Genomic DNA, 16,981 nt, shown 5'->3' with positions numbered 1-16,981 from the left:
AGATATTAATCAAAAGCACAAAATAGACACATTTAACAATCATATCTCCTTTCCAGTGTCACTGGATGTAGGGTCTGACTATCGGCCAACCACTGCTGCATTTGACCAACAGCAATGCCCTGCGGCATGTCGCTACCCATAGTTGCTAAGACAAAAGGCACATGCACAGCCACAGGACTGGCCCTGTACACAACCAGTAGCATACGAATAGTCCGGCAGGCCCATGGGTATGGGGGCAAACCGAGCTCCACGGGCCCTCTTGGCATTGGTGGCAGTGGGCACCTGTCTTGAGAGCTCCTGAATGAGTCAGAAGCGTAGAGTGCCCCCTCCATGTATTGTGCAGGGGAACCCCTTCAGGTTTCGTTACGCCACTGTGCACAACCCTGTATTAGCCACAAACCCACAATGCCCTCAATCTTCAGTACAATACACAGGGTGAAATTCAGTATGATTATATCTAGTTTCAAAGGTTACTGCCATCCTTTTGCTATCAATCTCTTACTGTATTTCTCTGATAAAGTGTGACATTACCACAGTTTCAAAAGTAGCTAAAATGGATGTAATAAGCAGTAATGACTAGTAGCAGGGCAGAGAGATTTGTGGTGTGAGGGGGAGATGAACTGCGACAATAAAAAAAGAACTTTCTCCCCTTACGGCCAATCCAGATGCTGCATCAGGATTGGCCTGAGCACTCTGGATTCACATTCCTAGAGAGACTGGGAGCCTGTGCCTGCTGTCTCCAATCCAACAACGCAGCTCTGGTTGGAAACATCTCAGTTTGTATGCCAGTTTAGCCATCCTTAGACGGTCGTCCAAACCGACATGTGCACTGACAGCAGTGGCCACCACTCCCCCCTTTGTGACTGCCCCTGCAATGGCCACACCCCTAAGATTCAGGATTTTAAATTGGAAAATAAGATGTTAATAAACCTGTTTTATTATAGTTTCATTTTACAAGTTTTGAGCCTGCTGGTGGAGGGGGGCGACGCTCGTCCGCCATAATGGGCGGGACGCCACTGGTAATATGCAGCAATTGGGCTACTTCATTTTTTACCATTTCTGCAGAGCTTTTAAAGTGATGCTGGAAAAACACTCACTCACATCTACCAAAATTTGAAGAATGTTGAAATGGACTAAATTGCATAGTTTCAAAGTAGGAAAAGATGTTTATTTGAGATATACCTTTGTTCGCCATGGCGAGACACTGATCTGAACTTTCGGGTAAATGCTTGTCTGCAGAAATTGAAGAAACAAATATACGTTATAAATTAATATAAGCATTCAAAGAATAAACCTCTATTTAATACATATTAACAGAGAAATGGTAGGGTTCATGTATAAAAATATTTATGAAATAAAAATTGTGATAGAAACAAATAACATGTAAATGTTTACAATATCAGTTATTCCATATTGTTTCCTGAATTCTGTATTCATCACAGTAGTTACATAACTGAAATCAAACAGTGTCATAGTGACACACGTTAAAATACAGTCACATTTAAATTCCATAAAGGCATTAAATCACTAACCAGTACGCATAACTTGCCCCGCATGCGGCTGTGTTTTCATAGTGTGAGTTGATTCCAGAAGGTGCACTTGAATACCTTATTACTTATTTGTAAGTGGTGTGTTATTTTCCCCTTTTCGTTTACATGCAAATCTCAAACCTGAATTTTGATGACTAAAATTCTTTTGTTATGTTGTGTCATAGTATGTGTGTTTTCATAGCAGGCTAACTACCCATGAGGGTATCCATACACTCTGTAAAATTCGTGTGAGGCCAGCCTTGAGGGTTTACTTAAAAAAACAGGTCCTCAGCTTCCTGCAAAAATGAAGAGAGGATGAACCTGGGATGAATTGTGGGAGATTGTTCCATGCTTTAGGGGCCAGGTATGGGAAGTGGTAACCAAAAGAATGTACAAAGTTCCCCAAAAGGTAATGGTTAGAGGAGTGACTCTCTCACTGAAAGTTGTGTAAATTAGTGACAGGGAATAAAGGTAATCTCTTATCGGAACTAAGGATGCCTCACACAACTAAAAAGCTGGACGACTGTTGTCATCCTACCTGATGGTTGTTTTGTATCATCATTGGCCTCCTGCTCCAGCGACAGGCTGGCGGTGCAATGCCTGACGGGTAGCACGGGGTGCTACTCTTTGGTGGAGTTCTTTTGTTCCTGGCCAACAGATGCGTGTGTGTGAGGGGCCTGGGGGGTGAAGTAGTGAGCGTGAAGTAAAGGTTAAAAAAGGTCAGTATAGTCCACTTCAGGTTACTTTATTCATGTGGCTCACTGCCTTGTTAAAATAGTGAAGGGAGGGGTACTGAAGCTCAAAAGTAAGGTGGTTTGGCTTCGTTCAACCCTCGCCTATGGTGTGGTCAACATGTTTTATGCCTTATCGGCAATTCTTCAGGACCTAAGTATGCTCATCAACTGGTAAGAGAAATCTATCAAAATTGAAAGATGTTTCACATACAACCTGCGTGGTGGATGTACCAGGGCAGGAAGGAGTCCTGCGTGGGTTCCCGCCCCCTAATCCCTGGTGGATGGTCCCCACAGACTGTCCTTGTGGGGCCTGAGCTGTTAGGTGATTACCTGATTAGCTCGAGGCACATGCTGAAAAGCACCTACCCCTACCACGACGGCGAAACGGGATCGCAGGACAGCGATCCCGTTTCGCCGTCGTGGTAAGGGTAGGTGCTTTTCAGCATGTGCCTCGAGCTAATCAGGTAATCACCTAACAGCTCAGGCCCCACAAGGACAGTCTGTGGGGACCATCCCCCAGGGATTAGGGGGCGGGAACCCACGCAGGACTCCTTCCTGCCCTGGTACATCCACCACGCAGGTTGTATGTGAAACATCTTTCAATTTTGATAGATTTCTCTTACCAGTTGATGAGCATACTTAGGTCCTGAAGAATTGCCGATAAGGCATGAAACATGTTGACCACACCATAGGCGAGGGTTGAACGAAGCCAAACCACCTTACTTTTGAGCTTCGGTACCCCTCCCTTCACTATTTTAACAAGGCAGTGAGCCACATGAATAAAGTAACCTGAAGTGGACTATACTGACCTTTTTTAACCTTTCCTTCACGCTCACTACTTCACCCCCCAGGCCCCTCACACACACGCATCTGTTGGCCAGGAACAAAAGAACTCCACCAAAGAGTAGCACCCCGTGCTACCCGTCAGGCATTGCACCGCCAGCCTGTCGCTGGAGCAGGAGGCCAATGATGATACAAAACAACCATCAGGTAGGATGACAACAGTCGTCCAGCTTTTTAGTTGTGTGAGGCATCCTTAGTTCCGATAAGGGATTACCTTTATTCCCCTGTCACTAATTTACACAACTTTCAGTGAGAGAGTCACTCCTCTAACCATTACCTTTTGGGGAACTTTGTACATTCTTTTGGTTACCAGTTTAGTAGGACACGTACATTGGACCCCGGTAAATATTGTCCTCAATCTGTCCCTCCTTGTTGTTAAATTCCAGGTATGGGAAGGCCAGGTTCCCTGCTTTGCTTTTGTGCATGCATGGGTTGTGTGTTATTGAGATACCGGCAGAGCGTAGGTGTCTGGAAGGTTGGTGGAAGTAAATGTTGTTGTTCAGGTAGGCAGGGAGAGCTTTATAGGTGTGGTTGAGGAGTTTAAAATATGAACATTTGTGCCAGTGGTGTTCCCTAAGGTGTGGTTTGCTGCTGGATAGGTGTGGGAGGTTGACAACTAATATAGCTGCTACATTTTGGATGGTCTGCAGTCTTCTTGTGAGCTGGTTACTGACCTCAGCGAACAGGGTGTTTTCATAGTGCTGCTGCTAGTGATGAGGGTTTGGATGATCATTTTCCTTGTGTTGTCTGGTAGCCACTTTAAGATTGTGTTCTGCATCCTTAGTGTGTTGAAGTAGGCGGAGAGCACTGCGTTGACTTGGGCGGTGGTTGACTTAGTCCTTTCTGTAAGGTCAACCCGAAACTTTTTGCCTTCATCCTCCCTATTTTCTGAAACTGTTTTGATGGCTTTTAGGGCTATGTACACAATACCACTGCTGACTAGTTCTAAAGTGCTTGTACTCTTCCTCTAAAACATAATAAAATTGGCTTATAACCAACTGGCATAATTAATTTAGTTATAAGTCCCTAGTAAAGTAGTACCACACGTACCCAGAGCCTGTATATTAAATGTTACCAGTGGACCTGCAGCCCTCATTGTGCTACCCACTAAAGTAACCTTTTAAAACATGCCTCAGGCATTCCTCGGCAGCCTGTAGTGCAGTTTTAAACTGCCATTTCAAACTGGCAAAATAACCCTTTTGGTAAGTCTAAACCTTGCTTTCAATACAAAAAGTCACCCTTAGGTTAGGCCCTAAACAGCCTGTACAGCAGGGGAAGTGCATTTAAAAAGTTGGACATGTGTTCTTAAGTTTTAAATTTCCGAGTTAGTGAAAAATTAAGCTGTATAATTTACATTATTTCTTCTGTCTTCTAGGTCCAGTTTGTGGTTGTCCCTCCAGGCCACTCCGTGGAAACCAAAACACAGGTAAGACTTAGATTCTTTTTTTTACCCTCTCTAACCTATTTCTGCGCTTCCTATCTACTTCTCTATACTTTATTCCTGTTTTCTTCACTTCTTTTCTTTCTTTCTTTCTGTATGTTGTTGTTGCCTCTGTCTATTAATTTATCTGGCAAGCGCACTTACTAGCTTCTGTAGAGAGCCATCCTATACTTTGTTGCACTTGTAACACACCTCAGGGCAGGCTCACCCAGAGGAGATAAATAAACAAGGAAAGACCACTTGGGGTCTTTCCAACCACACTGCATCACTGTGTAAGTGTCCATTTAATCTGGGGATTCAGGGAAAGTCCCATGCACACAAGGGACACCCTCTACACTATCGACAAGTCCAGTACTGAACCTGCGCATTGCTGGCTCACCTGCTGCTGCCGGTGCTGTTGCGCAACCCGCAGGCCTAAATCAATGTGTGGCAGATCACCCCCTCAGTGGCTGCCACATCGGCGGCCACGAGCCCCCGCCGTCCACGAGGACTGCATTGTCCGCGGACCCCAACTGAAACCGCCTGCAGCCCCCTCAATACAGGCAGTCGGGTGCCGCTCTGCTGCTCAGCTGGTTCCTTTGTCGTGGAGCGTTGGCCCCGCCCTCCTCACCGTACGTGCACAGCGGGCCATGAGAGGCCTACTATGCGAGGTGCAGGAGCGCTGAAGATCGACACCCACACAAGAGGTGATTGCGCAACGCCCCTCATGGCCCTGAGGGGGACGACTGCCTATAGACATGCGTTGCCTAATATAAAACACAGTGAAATAGCACATAGCATGGTGCCAACACTAGCAAACACTGCAAAGGAATGGAAAAAAGAAGAAGAAGCACATAACCTTCACAGTGCATGACACATCTCAGAGACATTCAAGTAAGAGAGGTGTCTGCCATACACCTGGGGATCTGAGTAACTGGGATCTCCCAATCATTCAGGCAAAACACCCACTAGCATCACTGCCCTGCGAGGAGGCAGGGAGGATGAGCCTGCATGAAGCCCGGTGGAAGGGATTGCACCATGGCAGACTATACAGACTTCAGACAGATTAATCAGGCCGAGTACTAAAAGGAGGAAAGTGGATTACAGCATGATAGCCACCAATCACAAGGGCTCCTCCTCAAGCAGGTGCAGATGGCCCACAGGCAGGTGCCACTGCACCACCCCAACACCACAGCTATGCCACAGTGATGCTGCCTCCCTTGTTCAGCGAGCTTGCAGACCCCGCGAATGCCGCCCCCCACTGGAAGGCCTGGATAGGGCACCTCAGCAACTACTTCAGAGGCATTAGGGAGACAGACGGGACAGTCAATAGATCTCTGCTTATGCACTATAAAGGGGGAGAACTCTACGATCTTTTCCAAACACTCCTAGACACAGAGGATGAGGATGACTTTGAGGCTGCGGTGGCGGCTCTGGACCAGCACTTCGACCTCTAACTTTACCCAGAATTTAAGTGTTTCAAGTTGCAGCAGACCAAACAATCTGACACAGAGACAGTTTACATGCTCTATGCCTGACTGAGGCAGTTAGAGAGCACATGTACATTTTGGGATCAAAGGGAATACATAAGAGCCCAGATTATCCTAGGATGCACCTTGGTGCTACAATAGTGGCTGATCCTTCGCCAGCCAGGGATGTCACTGGATGGCATCCTCATACTTGCCAGGTTACAAGAGCTATCAAACTCTCGAACTGACAAAATGGAGGCAGCACTCAACATTTCCTACACTCCACATCCGGTCCAAGTTGAGGAAAGAGTCGAGGCATTTCAAAGACACCCCAACCCACCCCGTGCCATCAGACATGTGAACCCTGTGGGAACTTCAGAGGCGAACAACTAATGACAGGTCCCTGTTATGCGAAAAGAGATGTCTGCCCCTGGCGCACAAAACAAAATCAGTTTGCGAGGGTGTGCATGTGCGGGAAATCATGGTCAGCCTTTGCAAGACCACATGGCCTCACACCCAACATCAGGCAACTCTCGATGGAAGACCACCTCACCCAAGGAGAGGATGCACCACCTGGAGCTGGGCTCAACACAGAGGGGGTAGACAACAACATGTTCATCATATCCTTTGCAGGCCATGCCGACAAGCGATGGCAAGCACCCCCCATGTGCCCCATTCAAGTGGCTGGCTCGACGGTGCAAGCACTGATGGACACTGAGGCCTTAGTAAATGTCATGGACTCTGAGCAGTATGAACGCCTAACGCAGTGCCCCGATCTCACCCACAAATGCAAGAATCTACACATATGGAGGGACACACCCTCTCCCTCTGAGAGGAGTGATAGCAGTGGAAGTGACCAGCTTCAAGCACGCAACACGGATAAGGTTCTACATGATGGACGGAAAAAAGGGAACCATCCTCAGCTACCACATGGCGGAGGACCTGGGTTTAGTCTTTATCACAAATCAAGTAAACAACTCCCATGCCGATGCCATCTTCCGAAAGTTCTCACAGCTGTTCGAGGGCCTGGGCAAGCTCAAGGGCAAGCAGTTCAAACTGCACCGCGACTCCTCAATAAAGCCAACAGAATGAAGACACAGAAGAGTAACCTTCCATTTACTCGTGAAGGTGGAAAAGGAGTTGAGAAAACTTGAAGACCTGGGCGTCATTGAACGTGTAACCGGCCTGACCCAGTGGGTCAGGCCCCTAGTTATCATACCAAAGCCCAAGCAGCCCATCTGGCTGTGTGTCGACATGCTCCTCCACAATCAGGCTGCAAAGAGGGAATGTGGCCTAACACCCACTATGGACTACATCATGGCTAACCTCAACGGGGTGAAGTGGTTCTGCAAACTCAACTTAAATGCTGGGTATCATCAGTTGGAGCTCGCACACGAAAGCAGATATATCACCACATTCTCCACCCATGTGGGCCTCAGGAGGTATAAGAGGCTGAGCTTTGGGGTGTTGTCGGCTGCCGAGGTGTTCCAGAATGCCATCTGATAAACTTATCTGGTTTGCAGAGAGTCATCAACCTCGGTGATGACATCGTAGTGTTCTCAAACACTCTGGAGGAACATCACATGCACCTGCGTGACTCTCTCCAATGGCTGGTGACCTGTGGCCTGACCCTCAACAGGGCAACATTTTGTTTCTACCAGGAGTCAGTAAACTTCTTCGGGTACATTTTCTTTGGGGAAGGGCTACAGGTGGGTCCAAAGAAAGCAATAGGCCTCCGAACAGCCCCAACTCCCACCACACCAACCGAGGTTCGCAGGTTCTTGTGGATTGCCACATACTATGGGCGGATTATTCTAAACTTGGCCACCCTATCAGATCTACTCCAAGCCCTCACACACAGCAGGGAAGCCTGGGAGTAGACTCAGAAAGCAACCACAGCATTCCAGTCCACGAGGCGGCCCTGATGGACAAAACAGTCATGGCGTGCGCCCACCCCAGGAAGCTCACCAAGCTAGTCATTGATGTAAGTCTGGTCAGCCTCAGGGCTGTCCTCCTCCAGGAGAGAGATGGAAAAGAATGGGCCCCCAATTGCATACGCCAGTTGAGCTTTGTCAGACACCGAGATCGAGAGGGAAGCTGATGCCAGCATTTGCATCTGTGCCTCTATGGGGATGAGTTTTGTGTGGTAACAGCCTACAAGCCACTGATTCCCCCCTGTTCACATGAACATCAAGACTGGCTCCCCCCAGGATAGAGTGATGAGTGGTATAACTTCAGGTGTACCGTTTCGAGGTTGTGTTTCACCCTGGCACCAAACAATCCGGCTGACTACCTCCCGCGCCACCCCAACACGATAGACATGCGTCAGAACCCACAGACGGAGGAGGGACATACAGAAACCTTTGTCAGGATGGTAACCCAGGTGGCATGTCCCAAGGCACTGACACTGTAGGAAGTTGGGACAGCAACAACACTGGATGAAAATCTAGCAAGAGTCAAGGAAGCCCTGTTTGCAAGAGGGTGGCAGAACTTCTTAGATGGGGTGCACTCCCTGAATACGAGAGAATATCACGTGAGACAACAACTATGGAGAGTCCGCAATGAACTCAGGGAAGGTGAACATGGAATTGTATTGCGGGGCCATGCCATCATAGTCCCTAATAGGCTGCATGATCAGGTCATTAACCTGGCACACGTCAGACACCAAGGAATGGCAAAAACCAAGGCACGCTTACGCAGCAAAGTGTTGTTCCCAGCCATTGATGCCCTGGTAGAGGACATCATTCAGAACTGCCATTCATGCACAATCACCGGGGGAGACCAAACTCCAGTTATCACAGAGGAGCCTAGTGAACCACCCTGGTCCAAAGTGAGTATCGACATCAGGAGCTTCCCCGATGGCCGCAACACTCTGGTTTTGATGGACTCATACTCCAAGTTCCCCATCGTTGAAACTCTGATGAACCCAATTCTCTACACTACAGTGAACACAAGAGATGAACGTCAATACAGTATCTGCACTTGAGGCTACGGTATCAAGAGCCCACAGGGACCACCAACATGAACCTTTAGCAACGACCATCCTTGATGCCTGATAGGATATTCACGCTACAGCGACAAGCGCTTTGAACTTTTGGGAACTATATTTAACTGAATCTTTGAAATTGCACATCTTCAGGTCTATTGATTTTTGTTTCTTTTGGTGTCAAACAATTTATTAGATTTTTTTAAATTACTAGGGGATTTTTCTTGTGTTTCATTTACACTTTATTACTGTTTAAGTGCTGCAGAAATACATTACACATTGCCTCTAAGTTAAGCATGACTGATTTTGCACCAAGCTACCAGAGGTTTAGCCATAGCGTAATTTATTGAATTGTGTGGTTGATCTTGACAGGGATTGTGGTTCATGCTTAAACAGGGGTTCCTCCCCCCTCAAACAAAAACCCAGTTTATCACAGTGGTCATGTCCAGTTTATTGTTAATGTTGATTCTGAGGTTTCTCACTTGCAAGCAGGACGTGGGGGTGGGTCCAACGTCTGTGGGCCACCACTTGGAGGCCCATTGTGCGGCCTTATTCTCAAGGACTACCTCCTTGTTCTTCTTAAACTAGAACTTAAGTCAAGTGGATTTCATCTAGGTTGCTACTTCTATCATGCATTTGCTGAACTTGTGTCTATTGTTTGGTTGTTTTGTTTGAGAGGAACAGTATCAGTTGTGTGTTATCGGTGTAAGTGAGGATGTTTATGTTGTGAGCTCTGATGTCGGCCAGTGGGGTCATGTAGATTTTGAAGAGCACTAGGCTGGGCGAGGAACCCTGTGGATCTCAGAGCGTTAGTGAGTTTGGTCGGGTCGACTGGGAATTTCCATGGTTCTGAAAAAGTAGCTTTAGTGATCGACGTGTTGACAATAGAGCTTAGGGCCTCACTGTTAGGGAGTGCTCCTTTGTCGAGGGCAAGGTGGGGATAGGATCCAGTCACTACCCTAGAGTAATTGGTCTTCATGATTGTTGTGGTTTCCTCTGTGCTAATGGTGTCCCATGTGGTGATTGTGTTGATTTCCTTCATTAATGGGAGACCTATGGAGAGGGCCATGGAGTCCAATTGCAGGGAGAAATTGCTGTATATGATTGCAAGCTTACTACAGAAGAAGTTTGAGAGGTTGTTGCACAGGTCTTGGGATGGTTTGATATTTTGGGTGACATCTGTGGGTGTGCTGAAATCTATGATGATTGCAAAGATTTAAATGTTACTGTTGGAGCAGGAATTCTTTCATTCAACTAGGGCCTTCCTCTTAGTTTCTCGGATGAGCTGGTGGTATCTTATCTGGGCAGATTTGAGGCGTGTTTTTCTTCTTACCCTTTGCTTGTTCTCTATTCCGTTCCACTTGTTTGTACTGTCACTTGGTTATTTTGAGATCTTCAGTGTACCCGCTGGTTTGTGTTCTGGTTTTTGCTGGGTTGCTTGATTTTATATGGGCCAGAATGTTTGCACAGTTCTCGATGTTACATGCCAGGAAGTCTGTGGGTTCTGGTTGTTTTTTAAGTAGGGCAATCATCCAGTCCACGTCTGTTAGGTTATTCCAGTGTCGCTATGCTGTGTCCACTGTGGGAGCTCTTCTGCATTGATGGATGTTGATTGTAAAACTGAATATAGTGTATTCTGTCTAGGTGATGGGTCTGGGGGTGTTAGTCACAATGTTGTCAAAAGACATGAAGACGGGGTCTAGGATGTATTCATCACCTTGGGTGGGTTTTGGGTTTGTCCCCATTTCCTGAGCTTGAGAAGGACTGCTGAGTTGGGATTGGTCGGGTCTTCAAGATGGAGGTCTCCTATTAGAATGAAAGTGCTGGTGTCGAGGAGTAGGAGAGTGATAATGTTTATGATGTTGTTTGTGAAGTTCCTTCAGGGGACTGGGGGTGGTAGACTAGGGTACCACCAAGGGTGAAATGTGCTGGGACTTATAATTAGGAAATTGAGGTGCTCCATGCCGGGTTCAACGGAGGTAGTCCATATGAAGGGTGCACAGACAGATTATCGAAGTAACAATATTGAAGTGCCAGAATATCAAGTTGTAAATATCGAAGTGGCACAATATCGACTGCAAGAATATCGATGACCAGAATATCGACTTGAAGGTAAGAAATATCGTTTTTTTATATCAAAGTCACTATTGTCATTAGTAAAAATATCGTTGTTAATAATATTGATATTTATATTTATATTACTGTTTTGTATTTTAGTATGTGTGTTAAAAGTATGTGATGTATTTTATATGTATTAGTATGGCTTTCTTTATGTATATGTGAATTTTTTGCAGTAATTAATTTTATGTTAAATCATTTTTGCATATTTTAGTTCTGGAGCACATTGTGGGATTATAGGGGAATAGGGTGACAAGTTATTTAGTTATAATAAAGTAATTTATACATTTTAGTTATTAGTATTTATAATTACAATATTGTTTATTAATTATTAATTGCTTATTAATTTGTAATAATTAATTCATAACCATATTCATTGTGTTATTTATTTTAGGTGTGGGATGTGGGTAATTTAATTATTATAAATTAAATATTAATTGTTATTTATTAGCATTAATAATTAATTTATTATTAATTAATTGCTTATTGATTTTTATTTGCGGGTTGTGGGTTTATAGGGGAATAGGGTGGGAAGTAATTTAATTAGAATACAGTAATTAATATATTTCATTTATTAGTATGTATTTTATATTTTGATTTTATAGTGTTTGTGGTAATTATTCATTATTAACTAATTATTAATTGGTTGTACATTATAAATAATTAATTGATAAATATTTTAATTGTGTCACATTTGTGGGATTTGTTTGTGCGTTTAAAAGGGAATATGGTGTTAAGTAATTTATTTAAAAATTATTTAAAAAAATTGGGGGATCATAAATGATTTATTATAAAAATAATTTTTTGTTTGTAAAATGTTGTTTTTAAACTTTTATAAATTCATGTTTGTGGTTAATGTTTAATATATTTTACTATCAAATTATTTTTTTATCTTTTGTAATTAGTTATATTTTATATGGTTTTTATTTTTGTGTTATTAACAATTGTTTTTTTGTAGTTGCGTTTTGTTTCTTTTTTATTCTTATATTTCTTTTTTGGAAATATTACTTTTAACTCTCTGCTATCCAACACTTTCCCTACTGTTGCACTCACCGGAGTAGGAATGGTAATTTTTTATCTTTTCTATCCAACACTTTCCATACTGTTGCATTTGATGGAGTGGGAATAGTAATTTTTACCCCTACGCTATCCAACACTTTCCCTACTGTTGCACACTCTGGAGTAGGAATAGTAATTTCATCCCCTCCGCTATCCAACATGTTCTCTACTGTTTCAGTTAATGTAGTGTAAAATGTATTTAAAAAAGATTACAAATATTTAAATGTTTTAATTTTATATATATATATATATATATATATATATATATATATATATATATATATATATATATATATATATATATTATATATATATATAATCATTATTTTTTTTCATGTAATTGGTGTATGTCTATATATGTATTATTATTTTTTATATGTTTTGAACAATGTATAATTTATTAAAATATGTATTTAACAATATTATTAAGTGCATTAATAAATTATATTTTTCATATATGTATCTTTAATTTATTTTTACATTACATGTATTACTTATCATTTTAACCATTTTCTAATATTTCGAACTTTTTTTGTGATATGTATTATTTCTTTTATTTTACATTATTTTTTAAACATTTTTAAAAACCATTATTTTTACCAATTATATGTTTTTCAATATTTTTGTACTTACCATTATGTAGATAGGACTTCGATATTCTGCACAACAATATTTTTGCTTTGATATTTTTGTACCTTCATTTTTTCAATGTCGATATTCTGTCAGTGATCCCAATGAAGGTATCTTTGTAGACCACTGTGAATCCTCCTATGGGCCTGCTTTAGCAGTCTTGTCTGGAGATCTCATATCAAGTGGGGATAACAGTGGCGATGTCTGGTTTTGAAGCTGTGGTAAGCCTTGTTTCCATGTTGAAGAAGAGGTCTGGGGCAGTGTCTTTCAGCAGGTCCCAGAACCTCTGTAGCGCTCTTGCTGAGTGAGCAGGTGTTGAGAAGGGGGGGGGGGGGTTTCTAGTATATGTTTGAGTGTGTGTTGGGGTGAGTGTAGTAGATATGCTCTAAGTAGGTGTTGTGGGTAAAGTGATGGCGGCGAAGTGGTAGAGAACCTGGTGAAGGCTCCTTCAGAGTTGTGTGGTGTGGCATGCCAGCAGAGGGTGGTGGGGCATCCGGGGTTCAAGGTACAAAGTGGAGTGACTGGACAGTGAAGTGTATTGGGGCATGAGTTTCTGGCATGGGATGCAGTAGAGGCATAGAAAGAACTTGCCTTTCTTATGCCTTTGGCACGACAGTGGCATGTCCACTGTGCGTCCACTCCGCAACTGCCATTAGTTAGGGCCTGCAAGGTGGAGGAGCGCGGGGACAGTGGATCGAGCTGAGGAAAAGTAATGGCTGTGAAGGAGAGAGGCGCAAAGGAGCAGGTAAGTAGTGGGGAAGGCAGGCCTGAGAGGGCAGGGAAAGGAGTACAGAGAGGCTTGAGAGATGACAAAGGTCAGAAAAAGTGCGTGAAAATGTCACAAAGATGCTAAAGAGTGAGAGAAATGGCACAGAAAAATCACACACAGGAGGAAAAAAGTATGAGAGAAATGACACAAGTCAAAAGAGCAAGAGAATTGGCATAGAAGTCACACAAAGGGTCTGAAGAGAGTGGAAAAAATGGCATAGCGAGGCAAAAAGAGTGAAAGAAGTGGCAGAGAACCACTATCATACTTACCCTTGTGCAATACACTGCTCAAAATTACCCCCATACAAAAATGAAGGCAAAGAAAATGTACAACCAAGGCACTATATGTAATCCAGGAAAGGGGTAAAGAAAAAGTGTTAATGGAGCGAATTAGGTTTATCTAGTGGATGTGCGCTCTAGTGATGGTCATATCTGAATATGCTTCTTTAAATAAAATGTGCTGTCAAACTCAATAGATCTTACTTTTCCTTACATGAATATTGCCAAAAGGTTTGACTTATAATTGAATATGCTTGGATGCTTTCTTGCATACAGTCACTAATTTGTCATACCATGAATTTAGTCAGTCATCCTTCAACCTTTCACGTATGCATCAGTTCATCAACCCATTGACTCATTCTTGCATTTACTGACTCACCCAGACATTCGCAATAGCACACAACGAAGAAGCTCTTTAAGTATTGGCTTTGTTGTAATTTATGAGTGGTCTAAGTGCTCCCCGAATTTGTGTGGTCTGATATGATTTGTGAGTGGTATGAGCCCTTTTTGACGGTGCAAGATTGTTATTGTAGTGTGACACTACTACCTGTGAGAGGTGTGAGAGATGTGTCCTAGTGTGAGGCCCACACTCCATGAGGCGTGTGATTGCTGTTGGTAGTGTCTGACTACTAATTTGTGAGAGTACAAGAGTGCTGAGTTTAGTATGTTTCTGCGGGTTTGCGAGTGCTGGGTGTGTGCTCTCATTTGCTTGTCACTGCCAGTCTGTGAGAGTCTGAGATTTGACTGTTGTGTGAACCTGTTATTCAGTAAGGGTCGTAGGAGTGCTGTTGATAGTGTGAGAGTGCTGTTTATGTTATGAGACTGCCTTCGTGTGAGGCATGTGATAGGCTGTTAGTTGTGCACACATTTCACTTTCATCCCAATGAGTTGAGGGAGTTTAAGCAGGAGACAAGCAGAAGATTAGGGTTACAATTCACTCGTCAATGTCTTTTTAGTATTCTGGGGGGTATTTCCTCATTATCTGAAGACTGCTTTTACTCCATAAGAGGGGAAAGTTAGGAGAAACATATTTCTTGCTTTCATAGATCTTAGAAACGGCTAGGATACATTTTAATTACACTTGCGGAACTTTGGTAATGTTGCATAACAATATTTACGTGAATTTACAGAGTATGCAATTATACCACATTGCGCAATATCTGGGAGAAATTTAAGTGCAAGTTGTTTGGGTCATTTATGAACGAAAACAGCATTTTGGGCAAATTATTTCCCCGAGTGGACCGTTCAAGTAATTTTTGAGAGCAAAACTACAAATCTGAAAGCAAATGGAAGTGTTTTGAATGCAAGAAGCAATTCTTTCAAAGTGTGTGGTCCACTAACCTTTCAGGTACATTTTTCCCTGAGTGGACTGCTCTGGTAAAGTTTTAGCACAAAGCTACAAATGTTTTAATGCTGGCAACTGGAAGTTAACTCAAAATTACAATTTCGACCTGAAATTGTACATGGAAGGACTGTTGAGGTAATTTTTCGAGTGTGTGTTGCATTCCGCGTAATTATGCATAATTTGCATAATTGTGTTGTAATTTCGCATGATTACGCTACAGCAAATGATATGATATGAGTTTTGCACACCCGCAACTTTAAACTCCAGGTACATTTTACATTTTAAAAATCTTCAATAGATCATTTACATTTTAGGTATTTACATTCAAAAGGTTTATTTCCTCCACAAAGAAATATATAAAGATAACTGATAATAGCTCTGTGAAAAGAAATTTGAATGGTTGTGCTATATGACGGTTATTCTGCGGGTAAATGTTTAAAACCCACACCGTTTCCTATTGGAAACCCAGAAGTGAGGTGGGTGGGGGGTTCTCTGAGCACTGCGGGCCACCAGGAGTTGTACCCGGTGGAGGGGATGGTTTCCAGGATGAGGACTTTGGTTTTGTCGGAGTTGAGTTTGAGGCAGTAATCCTTCATCAAAGTGGTAAATGCCTTCATCCTGTTGTGAAAGTTGTTCTTTGCAGCTGTAGGTCCGTTGGTGAGGAAAGAAATCAGCTGGGTGTTGCTGGCATAGGAGACAATGTTTAGTCCTTGGTTTCTGACAATGGCTGTCAGTGGCGCCATGTAGATGTTGAAGAGGGTGTGGCTCAGAGAGGAGACCTGAGGGACTCCCCAGCTGATCTCTGTAGATTCTGAGGAGAGTGGTGAGAGTCTGACTCTCTGGGCTCGGCTGGTGAGGAGGGAGAGGATCCACTATAAGGATTTGCCAAGTATGACGAAATTGTAAAGTCTTGCGTAGAGGGTGTGGTGAGAGATGATGTTGAAAGCAGCAGAGAAGTCCAGGAGGATGAGGGCTGTGCTTTAGTCTCGGTCAAGAAGGTTGCGGATGTCGTCTGTTGCGGCGAGGAGTGCATTCTTGGTGCTGTGGTTGCTTCTGACGCTTGATTGGGAGGTGTCCAAGATGTGCTTTGTTTCGATGAATTTGGTGAGTCGGGTGTTGATGGCCTTCTTGATGACTTTGGATGGGAGAAGAGAGATGTGTCTGTAATTCTTCAGGTCTTTCTGGGTTGGCAGAGGGTTTTTTTTAGCAGGGGTTTGATTTCTGCGCATTTCCAGACTTCTGGGAAGGCGGTGGATTTAATGGAGCAGTTGATGGTATGGCAGAGTTCTGGGCGATGGTGGCACTGGCTCAGTTGAAGATGTAGTGTGGGCAGGGTTCTGAGGGGCCTCTAGAATAGGTGGTCTTAATGATCCATAAGGTGTCGTTAGTGGTGAGGGTTGTCCAGTTGAGCTAGGTTGCCTGGGATCTGGAGAATTTGGGTGAAGTGATTGCGAGAGGGTCCTGCGTTGTGAAGCTGTCATAATCAATCAATCATAGCATTTGTATAGCGCACTACTCACCGGGACGGTCTCAAGGCGCTTGGGGGAAGGGGTCTGCTATTGCTCGAACAGCCAGGTCTTGAGTTGTCTCCTGAAGGCGAAATGGTCCTGGGTCAACCGAAGGTGGGTGGGGAGGGAGTTCCATGTCTTGGCCGCCAGGTAGGAGAAGGATCTTCCTCCGGCTGTGGCTCTTCGGATGGGTAGTACGGCGGCGAGGGCGAGGCTTGTCGAACGTAGCTGGCGGGTGGGCGTGTAGAAGGTCAGGCGGTCGTTGAGGTACTTGGGGCCCCGGTCGTGGAGGG

General features: G+C 43.9%; 1 protein-coding gene across 1 annotated transcript in view; it reads right to left on the bottom strand.

Annotated features, from left to right (window-relative positions):
- The window catches only part of MALRD1 (MAM and LDL receptor class A domain containing 1), a 2,333,045-nt gene that overhangs the window by 6,988 nt on the left and 2,309,076 nt on the right, over nucleotides 1-16,981 (bottom strand). The window contains exon 36 of the mRNA XM_086939858.1: nucleotides 1,183-1,233. Within this exon, the coding sequence (XP_086795984.1) occupies nucleotides 1,183-1,233 (51 nt within the window). The remainder of the gene's footprint in view (nucleotides 1-1,182; nucleotides 1,234-16,981) is intronic.

The sequence above is a fragment of the Lissotriton vulgaris genome, chromosome 10, assembly GCF_964263255.1.
Source record: "Lissotriton vulgaris chromosome 10, aLisVul1.2, whole genome shotgun sequence".
Taxonomy (NCBI): Eukaryota; Metazoa; Chordata; class Amphibia; order Caudata; family Salamandridae; genus Lissotriton; species Lissotriton vulgaris.
Note: the sequence above shows the minus strand (reverse complement) of the source record. Positions and strands in the feature narration are given on the sequence as shown.